This window comes from Anser cygnoides, chromosome 5 (genome assembly GCF_040182565.1).
Source record: "Anser cygnoides isolate HZ-2024a breed goose chromosome 5, Taihu_goose_T2T_genome, whole genome shotgun sequence".
NCBI lineage: Eukaryota > Metazoa > Chordata > Aves > Anseriformes > Anatidae > Anser > Anser cygnoides.
This window is the reverse complement of record NC_089877.1, coordinates 30,859,095-30,878,772: the sequence shown is the minus strand read 5'-3', so window position 1 is coordinate 30,878,772 and position 19,678 is coordinate 30,859,095. Positions and strand designations below refer to the sequence as shown.

Genomic DNA, 19,678 nt, shown 5'->3' with positions numbered 1-19,678 from the left:
AGGATGATAATACAGATTTCCATTTGGTAAACATTTCTGTCAGCAGTACTTCAAGTTTTGTACACTGAGCATTCCACAGAGGTAAAGACATTTCTTGGATCCGATTCCAGCACTAGTAATGAAGGCTCAAAAGATGTCTGAGAGCAAAAAAAACTCTTACTATGTATGGACTCTAAGGTCACGGGGTTACCAAAGACAGAACAGATGAAACTTTCAGTGCTCTGGGTAGGAGCAGCCACTGTCACCTAGCTGCTCTCAGCAGTTGCAAGGTGCTTGCTGTGGGCAGTGGAGAAGTCCTTTTTCTGCAATCACCAATCCCCTTAATGAGTCATTTGTTACCATGCCCACCAGCAGCTTCATTTTGTTTAGCCCACTTCAGCTCTGTGATGGTCAAATCCTTGAAAAAGGTATTCAGTGCGCTGTCAAGGGAGATGGCTCTGTCCCAATTAATCAAATAATCAACGAGTTGCAAATACATTTTGAAGACGTTATTTATGAAAGATGATTCAGACCTGTTCCTTAGACAGCCTGGGGATATCACAATGCCATCAGACCTCTGTAACACCACAGTGACTTTACATAAAAAATAATTTTCATTTTTTAAACTGTTTTGCCTGAACAGTGAACGAAACTGGGTGTGACTTTCATGGCCTGAAGGTATTAGGAGGAGGAAAAGATTGATCAGTAAACCTCAATCATGGGACTAAAATGTTTGTTGATGGCCTTCATTTCAGAGCTAGGGCAAACGCCTTCCCTTTCAACGATACAACATGCTTGCCTACAAGCCTGTGCTGGGAACGTCCTTTTTGATCCCATGGTTGGGCTTGGGGTGTTTTTTCTATTTTCTTTGTTTTGGCATTAGAAGCAGGCAGTACTTAGTGAAGCTCTGGCTTCATTTATGGCAACAACACTGACAACCAGTGGTTCCTTCTGTACCTCACAAGCACCCTCCAGTCTCAATCTAGGGCTGGGTTTTGACCTTTCTAAGACCTTTTCTCAAATTTTGCTGCAATAAAATTGGACGATAACTCAAAGTCTGAGTGTGGTTTTTATCCAAACTGCTGAGCACCAAAGGGAACGAATTTCTGAAGAGCCCCTTCAGGACAAATCCTGGCTCCTGAAATGAGGGGTGGTAATGGGTTAGCCATGTGTAGCTCTGTGCTCAAATCCATTCTAAACTGGTCATTCCCACAGGACAAGACTGTCAGGTCCTGTGGATATGAAACCCACAGCCATCAGAGCCAAGACAGACCAACTGCTATTTTCTGGACATCTCAATTCATACTACTGCAGCACCCCAGCTCTATTTTTTCAAAATTATACCAGAAAAGAAAGTACTAAAATAAAACCACAAAACACTTTACTGCTAGAACCAGCTAGAAAAAAAATATTACTTTAAATTCAAGCTTTTATCAGAGGGTTTTTTTTTGGTTTTGTTTCATTTTGGTTTTCCAGAGAAGTTCTCTACAAGTTCTCTACAACAGCCCAAATGCTGTTGACCAGGGTCATGGCTTTGCCAGGGGTTTCTGCCTACTACAAACACAACCATCATGAAATAATTTCTAACAGACCCACAAGCAAGTCACAAAACATCATCGTTTCCTTACACTTTGGACAAAAGTCTGGGTGTGAAATGTAAGCCTAGAAGCTAAAGCAACCTCATGTCTTCTTATAATCTCACGCCCTGTTAGCCAGGTTCCCAGTCGAAGAACTTTACTTCTCCTGTCCAAAATACTCTTGGAGCATCACAGCTGGTGCACAGAAAGCTGGTCACCTGCTATAATAAGAGTGCAAAAGAGCATAAAAAAAAAAGTCAGACACTAGGGAAAAACTAATTGAAATAACAGAGTCAGTTTATCCATTCCTGTATGTTTTCATAATTCACTGAGAAAGAAGCATCTCAGCTGCTTGTCCTTGAATGTCTCTGGGGACCTCTCTGCAGCTTGACATATTTAAATGGTTTCCACGGTCATTGAGTCTCTTCCCTCAGTACTTTAATTTTCCTGGTCTTTTTCCTCAGTACTTTAACCAAATGCATCCAAACCAGTGAAGTAAATCAGTCCCAACCACAAGCTGTACGTCCCAGCATACGGCCACATCTCCCCTTTGTTTCTCTTGCTCAGCCTGGCAGCTGAGCTCAGTGCCATTGAGACCACCGGGGCCTAAAGGGCACCCAGCCTTCAGTTCATGTCCACCAACTTCAACCAGTTACGCCATAAGAACAGTAAGACCGTCAAAAGAAACACCTGAGGGAAAAATTAATCAAGACACTGCAAAATAGATTAGGAGCACATAACTTCAGTGTGCCTTTGCCTGCATCTTGGAGGTGACTCAATGCCCCATTCTGGGGCTAAATGTTTCTCAAATAAATCAAGGTTATACAATTAAGAACGCTGTTGACAACAAGCTACAATTAGAGCTTGCGTGCAGCCTGTAAGTGGAGCCAGATACTTTTAAGACTACTGAAGAATTGCTTTAAGCACTTCTAAATCTCCCTTGCAATTCTAGGTCAGCAAATGCCATTTTCTTAAAGCAATCTCGAGTCTTAAGTCTCTCCAAAACACATCACCCTTCCAGTTCACTTACTGGCTGTCTGCAACAGTCTTTCTGCCTACTTTTGGTGCATTTTCCTCCGATCCTCTGTTCTTCCTGCAAATAGCCATGAATGTCAGACGCACATTCTCACAATGAACAATTTAACACAGGCCACCACAACAAAACTTTCAAGCTCTCATAATTTTGTGCAAGCTTGGGTCAAGGTCTCCCCTACATGCCCTGAAACTCTCAAATATCCCTCTAGTGGGAGGAAGAGAGAACTAGTGATCCTAAAGACTGGATCAACAACTTAAACACCATTTTTATTGTTGAAAAATAAACTAGAGATTTTTTTCTTGCATGCAGAAAGTAAAACTTATTATAGCTCCACATGTTTCAAGTGCTTTCCAGTCAAAAATGCTTTCAGAGAAATCACTACCGAAGTAGGTCACCTTTCCTGGTATTGGGACCGAGGGAAAACTATTTAGGCTCCTTCTTTACAAAGAACAGATGCTTTCACATTACAAACATATATATATATAAAACCACATTATATATATATATATATAAAACAGTTATATATATATATTTATACATATATATATATTTATATATATATATTATATTTATATATATATACACACATGCATAAAAAATGTGGTTTTAGCCCCTGTTTTTGCACAGATAACTTTCCAGTTACAACCCAATAGTTGAACTACATTCAGTGTACAAACAGATAACAGTAGCACCATTACTGTAGTTCTGTTTTTCCATGCATGGAAAAAATATAATTAACAGAGCTTCAGTTAATTTTACTATTAAGAGCCCAGCGGGAAGCAGCGCAAGTGACAAGAAGCCACTGCTGCCAAGGTTTATGTGACATTTTGTGCAAGTTATTGAATGAGCTAATTTGTACATAGTTACAAGCCCATGTTTAACAAAATTGTGTGGATTTACTGATGGGGAAAGGCATCTAATTACAGCATCAGTGAATGAAATATTCTCTTTGTCTGGAACACCACTAGAACGTCTCCCGCAGTTATGGCCATGTCAACAAGCAGAGGAGAATTGTGCTCCATCGCTTTCCAGTTCCAGGTCTCCTTGCTAAAACCCACAATGAATGAGAGAGATGAGGAAAAACTTGTGAAATGGTAGGAGTCAAAGATGAAAATTCTTGATGTGCTATAAAAACCAAAGCTATTTTCATCAAAAGGGGAAAAACATAACTGAAAATAACTGGTAGAGAATAATAAAAGTGACCCCTGCAGCACTAGACACTCAGAAGATGCTGGTAAACAGAACCATTTCTATCTAGACTTTAAAAACATATCTGCAGAACCATTTCTATTTAACTTCAATCTCACAGAACTGCGTTTTTACAAAATGTAGCTATGACCAAGTCTAGAGAGAAAGTAAGTCAACACCAACCAGGAAACAGATTTGAATAATTAATGTGTTCCTTGACTAAATACTTCTTCCTACCTTTTCCATTCATTCTACTCTCAGTTAAGGCATTAGAAAAGATTATATAATGCTTTGTCATTTCTTCCTGCATATGCCGCAAACATGCATCACTTTACCTTCAGAGACACCTAATTATGCCCCAAAATACAGTGTCCAAGCACTTCCTTGCAAGGTAATGTTAACAAGCTCTTTTAATGTCATAGAAAACCAGAATGGGTTCCACCTCCCTCACAAACATGTAGCCTTTGAGCTAAAATATCCATTATACTCAAGAATGAGAATACCTCTTTTAAGTAGACCCCTGCATTTCAGCGTCTGGTTAACCAGTTAATTTTAATTTCCTTCAGTTTATTTAACTTTGGGAATGGAAAGTAAAGGAAAGAAGAAGAAAAAATGAGATATATGACAACAACGATAAAGAAAAAGAAGAATAAAAGTAATTGCTTCCCCTGGAACATGGTATGACAGCTTCTCATGAAAAGAGTGCTTCAAAATGTCTTCGGATGCAAAACATGAGTTTTTAAATGGAACTTCATTTGCATACTTTCATGGTCCTGCACATGTAATTCTATTTATTGAAATCAATCTTCCCACTCAAACTTTATCTCGGAGCCTTATGAAAGAAGTTAGTAATCCTCTGAAGTGATATTTTATTAATCAGGACATAAGATATACAACACTACCTACAGTCCCTACTCCTTCCATAAGTATGCCGGTACAGTAGGTCACGCAATTTTTTTTCTTCTGTCTTCCAGAGGCATTGAAACATCGCACTGACACCTGTTCTGAGCAGATTAACTCAGGCCAGCAGAAACATCAGTAGATCTTGACATTAATGCAATAGAAAGTGCAGCGTTTCTCACAGAGAAGAGTGTAGTACCATTCCCACCTCGTATAAAAGAACGACCTTGTTCCTGCAGCAATGAAAAGAACCTAACATAAAAAGACAGTGTTTGCATATTGTCTTTAAAAAAAAAAAAAGACCTTAATTACTACTTCTTCTGGCAAAATTTTAAATTTTTAACTACACATGCTGTGGACCTACAGTTCAGATCTGCTGCAACATACACAGAGCAGATGCTGGAGATGGAAGAAGACTGACTTCCCCCGTATTCTGTCATTGCATTTGAAAGAAGTCAGGTGGGTCACCATAACCAGTTCTTCTAAAGATTTCTTACCTCAGTGAGCAAAGACATGATTAATAGAGATAAGAGCTGGCAATTCAAGCTATTCAAAGCAACAAAGGAACAAACAGCCAAAGAGTACTTAAAAAGGATCCTGCTTTGTTTTAATGTGCAGTGCCTTCCAGGTTCCAGAGCTCTGGGGGAACATTCGTTCCTTCAAAACTGTAATAACCAAAACTACTCGTGCTTTATTTTCATCCCAGTACTTGGTGAAGCGCCAAGCATTGCGAGTCTCAGAGGCAGAACCACGAGAGTCAGCAACAGTAAAACCCAGTGATTATGAAGGTTTCTTAAGGGACAACATATATATATATATATATGTTAACATAGTAAGTAGGAAGCAGCCATGCAATTCGATAGGTGGAGAAAGATGGGCTGCTTTTTTTTCCCCACTACAGTTCTCATGAATTTATCATCAAAGCCAGGCTGATTCGAGCTGAAGGCAGAAGCAAAAGGAAGTAGAAGGATTTCCTCAGTTCTTTTAGGCCTTACTATTTGGACGCCAGGTAGACATAAAGACATGGACCACCAATATATACGTATATACACTCACACTCTCACATTTACAGACACACATAGGGATGTATACCAGATTTTACAATCAGCTGGGGAAGCCTCCTGACGTTAATCTATTCTTTTCCTCCTTGGCATGTGCCCTAAAACTGGTAATATCATGCACTTCCTGATTATTATTTCACATTTCTTTTTTTTTCCCCCCTAGAGATAACACAGTAGTTGACAACAACCGAGTTGAACGCATTTTACGGTGTGCAGAGCGCTCAGGGTGGGACACCGGGACCCCCGCGCCTCCGAGCACCCCGCCACAGGGAGGGGGCTCCCCCATCGTGTGGGGCTGGGAACAGCACAGGGACCGTGGGGGCATGGGGGGCACCCAGGGCCAGAGCTGTGCCCCGTGGGGATGGGGCGTCCCTCACCCACACATCTAGGGACGTGGGGACACATAGCTTTGTGTGTGAGCACTGCTTGGGGGGCGGGGGGGGGGGGGGGGAGCAGTTACAGACAGGCATTGGGGAATCTGTAGTTGAGCATCAGCATTGTGTAGGTAGGTGTCCAGTATTGTGCTTTACCCACTGTATTGCTGAATATTGATCCTCCTTATGTAATTCACGGATTGCTAGTTAATTAGGTCTCTAATAAACACACAAACCACTTCAGTCCTGACTTGATTTAAACTGCGTGAACTGAGCAGTTTTTCCCTGATGAGAACGACAAGGAGGAATTAAGGACTCGGAATAACACAGAAAAAAAGAGAAAGAGAAAGAAAAGAGAGAAAAGAGTAAGAAAAACTGAGGGCAGAGGAGAATAATGAGGCCTAAAAGGCTGGGGGAACAACAAGGAATATATGTTCCCCCCCCGGCATAGCTACAACTATCATGATCTAGTGAGTTCATGCTGTAGCATTTCATTAGCACCACTGTCACCCTCGCCTTGGGCTAACCCAAGTTTGCATCCAGCACAGTGAAAATGCGAACAGCTTTTCCCTACACAGCATGCAGCCCCGCCACGTATACACAGTGTACTTTAAAATAGTACCTGACATAACAACCTGAACTGAAAAGGAAGGCTGGCTAAATCGGTTATGAAAGTGCGAGTACACAGCTCCAATACACTGAATTTACACGGAGACACCGGATTTCGCTTTTCTTTGACTTACGAGCCACCCCATTTGAGCCCTGGTCACAAAAAAGATGATAGTCTACTGTACCGCAGACCCATTTTCATTTCTGGAGGTTTCTGTTGCAAAATAGATTATAGCAAAAATCTTTTACACTGACTGTCAACCTGTGCAGTTTCTCCAACACTACTTTCTCTAAGTTTTTGTTCTGAAATGAAACAATCCCATGACTAAAATAAAGCTCTGGGCAGAAAGAAAACACTTCTACTGAGCATCTTGCCTAAAACAACATACAAAAGTAAATCAAACATAAAATGCTGACAACAACATGGGAAAGATACTGGGGGGAGGCAGAAGGGAACTTTTTTTTTCCAAAAACGCAAGCCACCAAATACACACTACAGCTAGAACAGGATAATCTTACCCTCTAGCTGAACCTTCCCTTTTTATCTATGTTCTAAAATTGCACTGGTTGCTTTGCTAAAAATACACTCTGAAGTTGTCATAGCTTTTGGTCCTGGCACGTCTTTTTTTTGCCTCTGAGAACAGCTAAAGTAATAGATCACAGTAATTAGACTCTGATGGGTGCAAGAGACAGTTTGTTTCAGTTACAAAGAGGAACAAAGAAAAGACAGCCAGAGAGGAAAGAAAACTGAATAAACACATTTAAATATAACAACTTACTCTGAATATGGAGAAAACTACAGAAAATTAAAAAAGGCTACAGGATTATCAGCAAAATCTCTAACTACAAAGACAGACACAATACACTAAAGCTAAGGCCACCTTTTCCAAGAACAGAAAGACAGATCCAAGTGGGTAGAATCTGAAGAATTATTCTGTGCAAGCAGAATAATTTGAACGGAAAGATTTATAACCTTATATATCCTATATGAGGCTAACCATTATAGCCAGGAAAAATATAAAGGTTGCTTGCTTATCCTCATTACCTCAATGGCATAAAAGTATGTGTATCTGGATGTGGGTGTATATAAAAAGAGAAAAAAGCCAATAGTTAGAGGGTCTACCTACCACATTACATGCATTTCCTTATTTTTAACTTTGCACACCACCTACTCAGTGGGATCTTCAACCTTAGCTAAGGCTCAGCTGTTTCCTCAAAACAACAAACCATGAAGTGCCCACAAGCCCTCCCTGTAGGTGGATTGCCTCCACCTGAAGAAAAACACATTTCTGCCACTTACATGGCAGATACCTCATATACCTCAAGGTTCCCCGAACAGCTACAGCCAAGGTCAGTGGCATTAGTGAAGTTCAATGGCACCTGCACATGTACAAACTGTTTGCTGTTGCATGAATAAAACATGTTCACATGTATCCTAGCTCCCATTCAGGGTAAACTGAGGACGGTACAAATGCAAAGCTAGAACAACTTGTTGGCTCACCATGTTGTTCTCCACTTTGGCAAGGAACACAATCCTATTCAAACAGTCCTATTCAAAAACGTACTAACATCTATCGTAAAACTGTTAGTTTCCTTGGCCATACTACTCCATGCAGTGGCTGCTGCAGAGCTCCGCTTTTCTTAGAATTAGGAACAACCTCCTAATTCCCAGATTGCTTTTATTCATCATAAATTTATAAAAACCTGCATGTGAGCCACTACTGTCCTCAGCTTAGTTAGGTCTTCTCCCTGCCTGACATCCATCCCAGAGTACTCTTGCAGAGTAATTACGTCTCCTGCCTTACTTCGCTTTGCTCAGCTAACTATGCTGCTCATTTCTAGTCCATCCTGTATAATCAGATCATGTTCTCTTAAGACAGGAGATGACGAGAGAAGACTACATCATGACCTAGATGAGGCTCCATCCTTGGCTCTTTACGCAATGCTATTGACACCCCTGGATACACTTCTCCAAGACACTCTGAGCTTTTATTTGTGTTTTCCATCACCATGTCACACTAGACTACGCTTCTCCTATGACTTACAGCACACATGGGTCTCTCTTTTCCGCTGCTCCTAACTGGACCCAGCCATCCCTCTTTGTCCCCCACAGTACAGCTTCTCTGTCTCTGCAGGGCTAAACTTGACACCACTGCTGCATTTCCTCTTTGCACCACCCTATGCAGCATAAGCTACTGACACAACAAATCACTTCGTTGAAGAAATTAGCAAGCTTCTTCAGTAACAGTTAATTCATAACGGCAAATACTCTTGTGCCTTGGCTGCATACAGAAGTTGACAGTAACCTGCTTTTCTATGTGCGATACAGAGGCGCAGAGGTAAAGCTGCCCTGACACGTAACTCACATATTAACCCATCTTGTTAACAAGACTGGGTTTAAATTTATTTTCCAGCATTAACAAAGCTGGTTTGGGGATTACTTATAAAGTGATGTGTTTCTGCTCCTGAAGTACTGATAAATACTCTCAAATTCAATCCTAGTCTAATCCTGGGTTATTGCTTTTAGTGTGGAAAAAGGGTAGAAATCTGGAAATGTCAAGTGCAAAATTGCTTAAAATGTCTTAAACTGATGTCTACCATCTGCACAGGCAAATCTTTGGGTAAAACTTGAAGAGTATAAGTCTGCAGTGGTATCAACTCATGCATTTTATCATGATTTTTAAGTTAAAGAACCAGTTGCAAAGCAGAAGCAATTATGTGAGAATCTCAGATTTCATGTACAAAAATCAGGCTCCAAGCCTCTACGCAGAAAAATCTTGAAAATATAACTCAAGGGACAAATTAAAAAAATGCCAAAAGTATCCAGCAATTTAAATGCCTTTTAAGCATTAATAATTTAGGCTATTTCTTAGGTGAGAGGTTGTTTTTCCAATATCTAATGTAAACTGCACAGACGTTTTGCTCTGAAAAAAAAAAAACCAGAAATCCTTACAAATATGAATCATTAAAAAACAGAAATCCTTACAAACAAATCCAGTGGCACTTCAAGGTACAAGAGAGATGAGCTGCTGCCTCTCAGTAGAGCACCAAGAAACCTTGAAAGACTCAGGAAACCTCAAAAAAGATGCAGACTGCTTTCATTTAATAACGCATAAAAGTTCCATGCATAGATATCATCTCATTTTCACACACAGCAGCTTTTCTTTTCTTTGCCACAATGTCATCCCTTGGACTATCCCCTTATGGTTTTGTGTGCTTTTGGTTGCTTGGACATTGATCTATTAAGATCAATGTTTGTGTGCTATTGAGCACAAATTAAGAGCAAACAAATAGTACTCTTGGTTTTCTGATCAGGTCCCAATACCTGCATAATACTTTTAAATGTGAAAAGCTAATTTTAACAAAAGCCTCTTTCTGCCATCTTTCTGCTTTGTGGTCCGTACATTTCTTCTACTCTGTCTTCCCAAGCCTCTGCTCTTCCTCCCCCCTCCCATCACCACCTTGGACCCGTTCTCACAGCAGCTCTCCAGATATTTGCCTTGACCGGAACATTGGGAGCTGCCTGGAAAAAAGCTGCTAACATAACATTGCTTCTTCTTAAGATGACTATAAATCAAATCTTACATGAGAGTTTAAAAAGAAAATAATGCTGCCAAATACTGAAGGTAAAAAAACAACTCAGATTTTCTGAAAGCATCTTGTGGCAGCTGCAAGTTTGTATTATATTTACTTAGAACGGTAATTGCCTTTGGAAATCAGATTTTCCTGCTTGTTTAAAAGATTTATGATGAGTAACCATGAAACTCAGAGTTAACTCACTAACTGCCGATTAAAATAGCAGATGTGTCCAGAGAAGTTTAACTGCAGAGATGGAAACGTAACATTGCATAACCCAGGTCATTTCTTTGACAACACCCTTTGACATCCCTCAGAGCATGCACGCTCAGAATAGCTCTAAATATCTCCAAAAGTGAAGTTTATGAACTCTTACCCATTTCATATCTGTGTTTTCATCCTTCTTGTTATAGTCCCCAGGTACTCCTAAACAAATCTTCCTTATTGGTTTTTTCAGTTCCTATTTAGCCAAGCCCAAAGGATTTTGCTTTTTTTTTTTTCTTTCTTCCAACAACATGACAATTTTTCCGGTCTTTTCTCTAAGGAGATTTGATTTGCCAAACTGTTTTGGTAATAGGTTGTCTAGTAGGTCTGGTGCCAGAAGGTGTCCATGAGCAGTTCACTTTTTGTTAGAGTCTGGAGAAGGTGAACTTTCAGACCCAGAATTATTGGAATAATAAGACAAAGGGCCCCTGGGACAGAGTGAACAGGGCTTGGAAGCCAGAAAAGCAATCAAGGGAGGCTAAATTTCAAAGCATAGTGACAGGCGCTTACAATGAGTTGGTATTTTCTGTTACCATTTGCTTGGAGTGTGTTTTTCTCCTCTCACCATGTCTTTCTTCCGTGCTGTAGCACCCACACAATGCTCACAGACTGCAGCAAAAACTGGGATGTTGCTCACACCTGCAAAGCCCTTGTGCAGGGAGACCTGCTCCCATGAAGAGGAGGTTAGTGCATTTCAAAGTCTTTTCATGTATTGCACACCCCTCCTCCAGTAGTAATCCAAAACACATCAGCATCTTCTCCAGATGTGGCCAGACCAAAGAAAACGTGGCTCTGACTTTTTACGCACAGAGCAGTACTTAAACTGCAATACAATGTTGGGGGCACCCTTACATTTTCCCTTGCGTATCAATATGCCACACAAAGACAAGTGACAGCAGGCCCCTGTGGTGATGCTACCCACAGCCCGATAACCAGCTTGGAGCTGAGGACTAAGTACTGAGACACACAGGGAGATGCAAGGTAGCCCGAATACTAGGAGCAGGACGCAACTTACCTAATTATAGACGTCTACCACATGACATAACCACCTGAAAGCTGGATGTCAGAGCATCTAGTAAAATCAATAGGGACCTAGTCAATACATCTCATGTAGTTCGGGGTGTAATTCATCTTGACAAGTGTAGGGTGAGGCAAATCACACCCCCCAACACCACTCACACTAATGAGTGCACCTGCACTATTAATTCACACACAGATGACTTCCAGAACAGCAGGGCAACACGGAACACTTTGCATTCAAAAATAACATGCCTCAAAATTTGATAAATATCAGCCCCCAAAAGGTTAACCCTGAAGGTAGAAGAAAATAAGACATGTCTCATTGAGACCATCTGCTGTAACAATCAAAGCAGTTAAGAGTCAGTTTGCTTGCAGGAGTCCATAGAGAATATCACAAACTAATTGGAGTCAAAATAAATTAGTTTATTTTGTTCTGCATGGCCAAAATTCATTCCACTTAGCTTTACGTACCTAAGTAAAGAGAACAGACGGTTCTAGGCTCTTTTCCATAAACAAAACAGGCAGAGGTTGCTCCAAAGGGACACTCACCATCATCTAAGGTCTGACTTGTCCTTTAGATGCACACATCTCTTGCCAGCAATTATAAAGAAAGGCAGGCTACCAAAACAACCCTCATCATTTTTGAGCTTCAAATAGACTTCAGTGAGTCTCAGTAAAGAAAGCATGAACAATTTGAGGCTGTACATGTAGGGCTTCCCCCATCACCATCCTCCACCTTACACCCCCCCCCAAAAAACCCCACAAGCATGACAACTATGGCAAACAACAGAACAGCTGACACTAAGAGCAGGAATGACTGCGTCCTGTTACTAAAAGTCACCTTTATTTCTTCTTCAGGGAGATCAAGAATTGCATCTCAGGATTCCTACCATGAGAAGCAAAACTTTTTTTTCTTTTTCGTATGACCGAACTGATACCAACTCTAAATTGTATGGTATGTGGGCAGATTGTGTTCTGCACTTCCGGGAGTCCAGTGCAGTGTTTTCTCCTCATTCATTACTGGTAATCAAGCCATTTGAAAAGAAATTAGAGATTAAGAGCTAAACATTCATTTGGAGAGAGTAGAGATAATCAAAAGAATAAAGTCTTCTCTTGGATTTCGCATCTGATTTCTCAACACTAAGGAACATATAATTGATGCAAAATATATAACTAATATCCAAGAGTAAATTAGGTTTAGAAAGTTAATCATCAATAGAAATTAACTTTTTTTCAAAGAACAGTTTATATTAACCTTATTCATGAAAGCAAAAAAACAACCCTCAACACACACACACACACAAAAAATTGACAGATGCCCATTTGCTTAATACAGAATTTCATATTATTAAACAGTGCATGGGGCATACTATCATAAAAGATAGCCACATATTTTGACAGATGACTGTATTACAAAGGCCTGATAATACTGACATCTAGGGAACACCAGTATAGAGAGATGAATCAAATGTCATGAGTGCACTCCCCTTTTGTAACATCAAATTCACAAGCCTTATTCTATAGTGACGGTAGTGAAACAGTAACAGCCAAACAAATGGAGAAATCCTTAAACAGAAATGTCATTAGATGAACAGAAAGTGAGACACAGTCAAACAAAGTAAGTAATGTTTCTAAACATAGGTGAGTTCTCTGCACAAGGAGAAATTCAGTGCCCTAATTCTAGACCATGCAACCAGAAACTCCTTTCATATCCGAGATCTGCTTCCATCTGCTGCTGTAGGACCTCTCAGCGAACAGGTTCTAGAAAGACAATCTGACTAACCAGCTACTGCTACTTCCAAACTAGCAGCCAAAGTGTGTTCATAACACATTCAAAACAAACAAGCCTACACATTACCCAGAAAATTTTCCCATGTTAACAATTCCAGATTCCAAACCAAATATGCAACTACTAAACCAAAATCACGGTTATCAAAAAGTAACACTTTAAACAACTCATGCTCTTGTATGAAACCTAAATTATTTTCTCAGCATATGAAAGTCATCAAGATTGCAGTCACGCAAGCAGAAAACAGTATGATGCATACCCAACACATTTTAGTTATCTATATAGATATTTGCTAAGGTGTAGAAATGATTAAAAATATTTTTTTACCCAGGATTGTACTACATAAGGAAACCTGATTTCAGCTGGCATTGTAGCTCCCAAGTTAACAGAATAGTAGCTTATTTGAGCCACACAAGAGATTTTACTTTTGTCAGAACTATCCCGCACTTTCACATGCTGCATAAGGAACATTCTGCAGACTGAATAAAAAAAATATTTACATGATTTCATTAAATTACAGAGACCCAGTTTCATAGATAATATATTAACCTACCCCAGAGTAAAACACTGTCTTAACAAATAGATCGTTCTCCTTCAGCTTTAATACCACCTCTGAAGTGCTTCAGAATAAGACACTTCATCACTGTGGAAAAAATGGTTTTTGACATTGTGCACTGCTGTTATTTTACCTTTGCCTAATACATATTTCACTAGCACTTGAAAGGCTTCTCTTAAATTTAAGCAATGCAACAGGAAGTAATAACATCTACCTGCAAAGAATCAAACTGTAAATTATGTAACAAAAAATGCGATTTGAAAAATAGAAAAAACATATGAGAAGGTCACTACATGCCAGCTGCTCTAGGCTTAGTGTGATAAAGCTTAGAAGTATGTACAATTATTTTAGCTACATTCAGTAAACTTGAATAATACTTGAATAATGTTGCATCACAGCCCTTCACAAGAAGTTACAGTTTTCAAGTTACATCATTATAAGTCTTTCATCAACTATTTTATACTAACAAACATAAATGCTTCCACTGAACGGAACACTTCCGAGCTCTCAAATGCTATAGTTCAAAACACCTACTTTACTGAAAAATATTTCAGATATGGATCCAAGCAGATGGCAACACAGCTTTGTCTTCAGAAGGGACAAGGATCCTTTCATGAGCCAACAGCCAGCGAGGAGCAGGCTTCTGTAAGCAGCTCCCGCTCCTTACCTTTCTGTAGACGATCATGTTCGGGGAGCTCTCCTCAGGGTCCGCAGCTTCCGCGCTGCCAGGGTCAGCAGGTGCTTGGGCCATGTTTGCCTCTCGTCACTGGGGCTGTGGGGACAAGAACAGAAGTCAGAGCCACCCCTGGCTGCAGGGAGCATGTGAAGGACACGCAACAGAGGGACAAGGACAGTATGGGGGAACCACGCTCCAGACTTCAGCTGCAGCGACACCCCACCAAAATGCTAGGACAAGCTGCAGCCCTGAGGGCCGAGCAGAAAGCCCACAGAGGGAGACTGGCAGGGCAGTGGCAGCACCCTCCCTCAGCCCTCCACTCTCCAGGACGAGGGCAGAGCAAGCAGCTTTGCTCCCCTCTCCTCATCACACAGCCAGCAAGCTCCAGGTCAACCACCAGGCCTAACCCTCCCTCGCCTCAACTGTCCTCTAAAAGCACTAGGAAAGTGCTGCCTCATCTCCTCCAGGTCATGCCAGGCTCCAGCCAAAAACATTTGTTTTAAAAAAATCATACAGTCACGGTGCAGGGAAGATGCTTTACATTCTACATCTAATGCTACATTTTAAAATTTTCTCCCACCAGCGTGTTTGACAAGCTACACCTTAGAGGAGACAAGGAGACAAGATGGAGTCACGTCACGGCCCTCACCGGCCTAAGAGGTAACACCGCCTCTTGTAGACACAAGCACCACAGCTGTTCCATGAGCAGCGGTGCTTTAACTTTGAAAGTACCAATATTTTATTAAAATTTGAGACAGAAATGTCAAAATATGCTCAAAATATATACATGGATACTTGACCTACAGACTCCTTTCTTAAAAAAAAATTCACCATCAAACCTCCTCCCTTACTTACAGAAAGAAGAGACTTTTCACATTTCCACAGGCGACAAAATGCCTCAGCGTATAATACACACATACAACAGATGTTCAGACCAGTTTAGACGCTATTTTAAATGTAAAGTGTATCAATTAATTTTAACTCATATTAAAAGTTTTTCTAAATTATACTCTATTGCCATTCTATTTTTTGCTAGAAGCCCAGACATTGCACTGTTGTCCCAGGTCATGAGCCAAAAAGGAAATGGAATAAATTCTTTAAGCATAATGATTAGATACAAAAAAATATCAAATAGCACAAACAGTGAAGGGTAAAACATTTTCAGTTACAGCACTTTGAATGATTTCCACTAATGTCCATTTTCACAGCCTTTCTTAGTCTTGATTTCAAGGCGCTAAACAATTAGGCTCTGTATCCCCAGTCAGTTTAATGAGGTAGAGATTTTCTGTAACTTCCTGAAGGCAATGACAAGCCAAAGCAGAGTTGTGAGCATACATCAGGTCACCCAAGTTTCAGCTTCACCTGCATTATGGAAAGACCATGTTTACCCCTCACATTACATCTGAGATCATCCATATTTTAAAAGAAAACAACGGGAATTAACTTTTAATTGAGCGGTGCCCTTTGAAGAAGAAATTTCCAATTTCTAGTCAAAAAGCCCTCTGCAGCACTATTTAGCTGTGTTCACTCATTGCATTATTCACTTTGAACGTTCTCATTTACAAGTTGTGTTGTTGTTATTCTGCTGTTAGCTCACTTGATTTTTTCTGATACTTCATGATTTCCCATCACGGTGAATCTTGAAGCTTCTCAGCTACTCCAGTGCAACAAGACAAGCAACAGAAGGGGTAGGGGTGCATTTGAAGGTAAATTCATACTTTTCATTTTGGTTCATAGTGTTAATTATTTCCTTCAAGACAATTAGTATCTTCCCCTCTTACTACCAACATGGCTTAAACAAATAATTTTATTTATATATTTTTACAAAATGATGCTTAATTCAGCTTCCTACAACCCAAGCATAAATTGTGTGAATACATCTGAAAAATGACAGGGTGTCCTTCCTTGGTTGTCACACTCAGTTTAGTAGCAAGTATGACATTAGTGCAGATCTCAACTCACTTTGCGCAGAAATATAGATAGGTGGACTTCATATCAGCTTTGCATGCAGGAAAACACCAACTAATTTTTATTTCTCAGTTCTAATGAATAATCCAAACAAATCAGAAGAACATTTAGTTATGCACGTTCCTTTATGATTACTACCTTACTATGAAAATCAATGTAAGCTAAGAACCCTTACTTTTTTTTTAGAACTCCAACCTTATTTATATATAAGCTATAGAGGCCCAATAGATACTATTGATGGTAATCAAAGTGGGGAGAGGAGCAGCTGGACCATGAAGTCCATATTTAATAGCTCTCCATGTGTTGGCAAACTACACTGCCAAATAATCAAATGACTAATCTGGATATTATTTGCAACCATTTTCAACTTGTAATGATTGCAGTGAGTGTGTTCTTCAAACAGTTGTTTTCCCTGGCTTTTCTGCAACAAGGAAAAAAAAAAAGCCTGATATTCAAATACACAGTACTCAAGTGGCAGCAGAAAACAGTTATGTATTTGGCGTCCAGCATCAATAAAGAGTAGATGTTAATTGATTACACCAAGTACTGGAGAGGCAGCAACAGGAAAGGAAGCAAAGCCCTGGCAGAAATTAAACCTGGCAGTCATTGCACAGCTTTGGTAGTTGGACTGTTTATTTTTCCTGTCTATATGTTTTCACATCCCCATCTATACATTTTAACAGAGCAGAGCTAAAGACAGAATGACCATGGGAACTGGTAATAGCTTTGAGCTATTCACCTCTAGGTTGCCTGTCCACATGCAGCCAACACAGGTGATGGCTCTACTGGGAACATCTCAAGCCACCGATGGCCTCTGAGCAGCCTGTCAGTGGTTTCATTATACCCCAAGAGAACACATGTCCATAAACCAAACAACATCAAGTCTTGCAACCCTCTAGACAGTCCACTCAGGAATCCCTGTGAGGTCAAGAAGCCAGGAAGAACAAAACATTCACTGAGTCGTAATGATGATCCCAGTGAGAGCAGGAATTTCCCCCTTTCTCTTCCTTCCAGGCAGAATTTTAAAATGTTATTTGGCCCACTGCACTGCAAAACTGCAAAAAAGCTGCACTGATAAGTGCTACCGCTCAACAACATTCTGTTAAAAAACAAAACCAACCCACTTACCCCTGCAGGAGAGAATCACATGACTAATTTTTCAAGGGATCCTACTGATTTATTTAAAAAAAAAAAAAGTCTCTGCCCTCTGAGCCTAAGTAAATGTTTGCAGTGCATTGACCAGGAGAGAATCCAACTCCTTCTTGTACAGATGTTTCTGTTATGCAGGGCGGAGAAGGGTGAATACGGACATTATTTTTTTTTTTTAAATTAAAATCACACATGAAGTCTCCAGAAAAGATCCTCACCAATTATCACCTAAGAGCACTGTCAGCACTTCACTTCTACAGGCCATTTACTGCATTTCCAATGGCTAATGCATACTAACACGCATCCACACACCAACAACCAAAATCCATAAGCATATTTTCAAAATAAATAAATAAATAAATCTAACTGCCCCTGAAGGTTAAAAAGATACTATTTTCCCATGGCTATTTTTCTGACAATAGCCATACTTGCAGTAATCCAGACTCCACAGTATCTGTGATAACACTTGAAAACCATTAGTGCTAACTGTTCTGTCACACACAGGGAGCAAACCAGTAGTCTGTAACTTTTTGTGTGTGGGGAAAGATAGCCTATGAAGCCTTAAACTAAAACCTCCAGAAAAAATACTGAGACACAGATACTAAAAAGAGAGGATGCATTTGGCTCCTTTTTTTTTTCCTTTCAATTTTTCTTATTATTTTATTCTTTATAATGGGTCTGTTTTTTCTGGAGAAACATAATCATGCTGGACTAGATAGGCAGCCCCAGACAAAACGTACTGAACTGTGGTGAGCTTTATCTCCCTCTTATCTGATCAGGCTTCTCAAACTCCCCCCAAAGCCAGATGCTGCAAACAGAATAGCTCCTATATATCACAAAGGAATCAGTGAACTCATTTAAACTAGAATAACCAATAAAATATTCCTCTGAAAAGCAAGAAAACCTTTTGTTTTTCTTTACACTTTCTGATACAGGAGTTTAATAACAAAATTTCAAAGTCAACAACCTCTACATTTTCAGGCAGCAATACCGTCAGTATGTAATCTCAGCATATATGTAAATTCGGTGATAAAAACTAAGCAATAAATTAACAGCTTTCCATTCATGCTCTAAAATACCTTGACTACTGCAAATGACTGCTGTAAGAAAATTCTTATAGGCACAAAAACCCATCTGCTTCACAGAAATTACCCCATCTACGAGTCCTTATTGACTCTGGGTTTTATAGATAATGGAGACAGAAAGAGAAGAAATGCCAAGTTAGAAGAAATTTTGCAAGACAAACTATTTCTTGAAAATATCACCTGGGTTTAACAAACCTATACAGGATCATATTTAGGCTTTGATCCTACATTTAATAAATAATTTGTCAACTTAATAGGCAAAATTGGCAGTTGCAAACATTTCTTGCACATCCGAGATAAAATAGAGTTTGCTTGAGTAATCTGCACAAATTTAATCCTAGACAACAGAATCTAGTACATGAATCCCTATGTAAATATCTATCAGCACTGCTCGGCTGAAATGCAATTTGGGGTAACAGTAAGTGGAAATGACCTTTGTGCTAGTTAATTACTGTATTTCAAGAGTAGCTTATCATTGACTTGTAGTACTAACATCAAATTGTAAGAGATTTGAAGCTTTAGCACACCACCGTAGAATAAAAATTAATTTCATGTCATTAATATCCCGCTAATTTCATTCTAGCTACTGAACACACCTAGACTACATGGCTTTTCACGCGCCTGAGGAATCATATAGCCACACGCCTGCTGAACTCGGTAGGAAAAATCCCTACCTGGTTTGATTCAATATTCAGATCAAATAGATCTTGTTATTAAAGTGACAGCGTGAAGAGACAGGGAAAAATAACCAGTTAACCTGCATTCAATTAGTGCCCATTACGATCGAGTTGATATTTCACATCCATTACAAAAGTCTCTCTATAATTGCACTGGGAAGAAGGAAACCTGTAGGTTCCCTTTTTTCTCCTGG

The 19,678-nt window shown here is 39.8% G+C and overlaps 1 protein-coding gene and 1 long non-coding RNA gene across 7 annotated transcripts in view; one reads left to right on the top strand and one right to left on the bottom strand.

Annotated features, from left to right (window-relative positions):
• Positions 1-19,678, bottom strand: part of RGS6 (regulator of G protein signaling 6) — a 265,022-nt gene that overhangs the window by 237,256 nt on the left and 8,088 nt on the right. For all 6 annotated transcript variants that reach the window (XM_048064873.2, XM_066998673.1, XM_066998675.1 and 3 more), the window contains one exon: positions 14,597-14,701. In XM_048064873.2, coding sequence (XP_047920830.1) covers positions 14,597-14,680 — 84 coding nt within the window. In that variant the 5' untranslated portion in view covers positions 14,681-14,701. Of the gene's footprint in view, positions 1-14,596; positions 14,702-19,678 lie in introns of those variants that run through there.
• LOC106042510 (uncharacterized) lies at positions 14,968-15,845 on the top strand. The gene is made up of 3 exons (XR_001211161.3): positions 14,968-15,072; positions 15,189-15,265; positions 15,463-15,845. It is a non-coding gene; the product is annotated as an uncharacterized lncRNA (long non-coding RNA).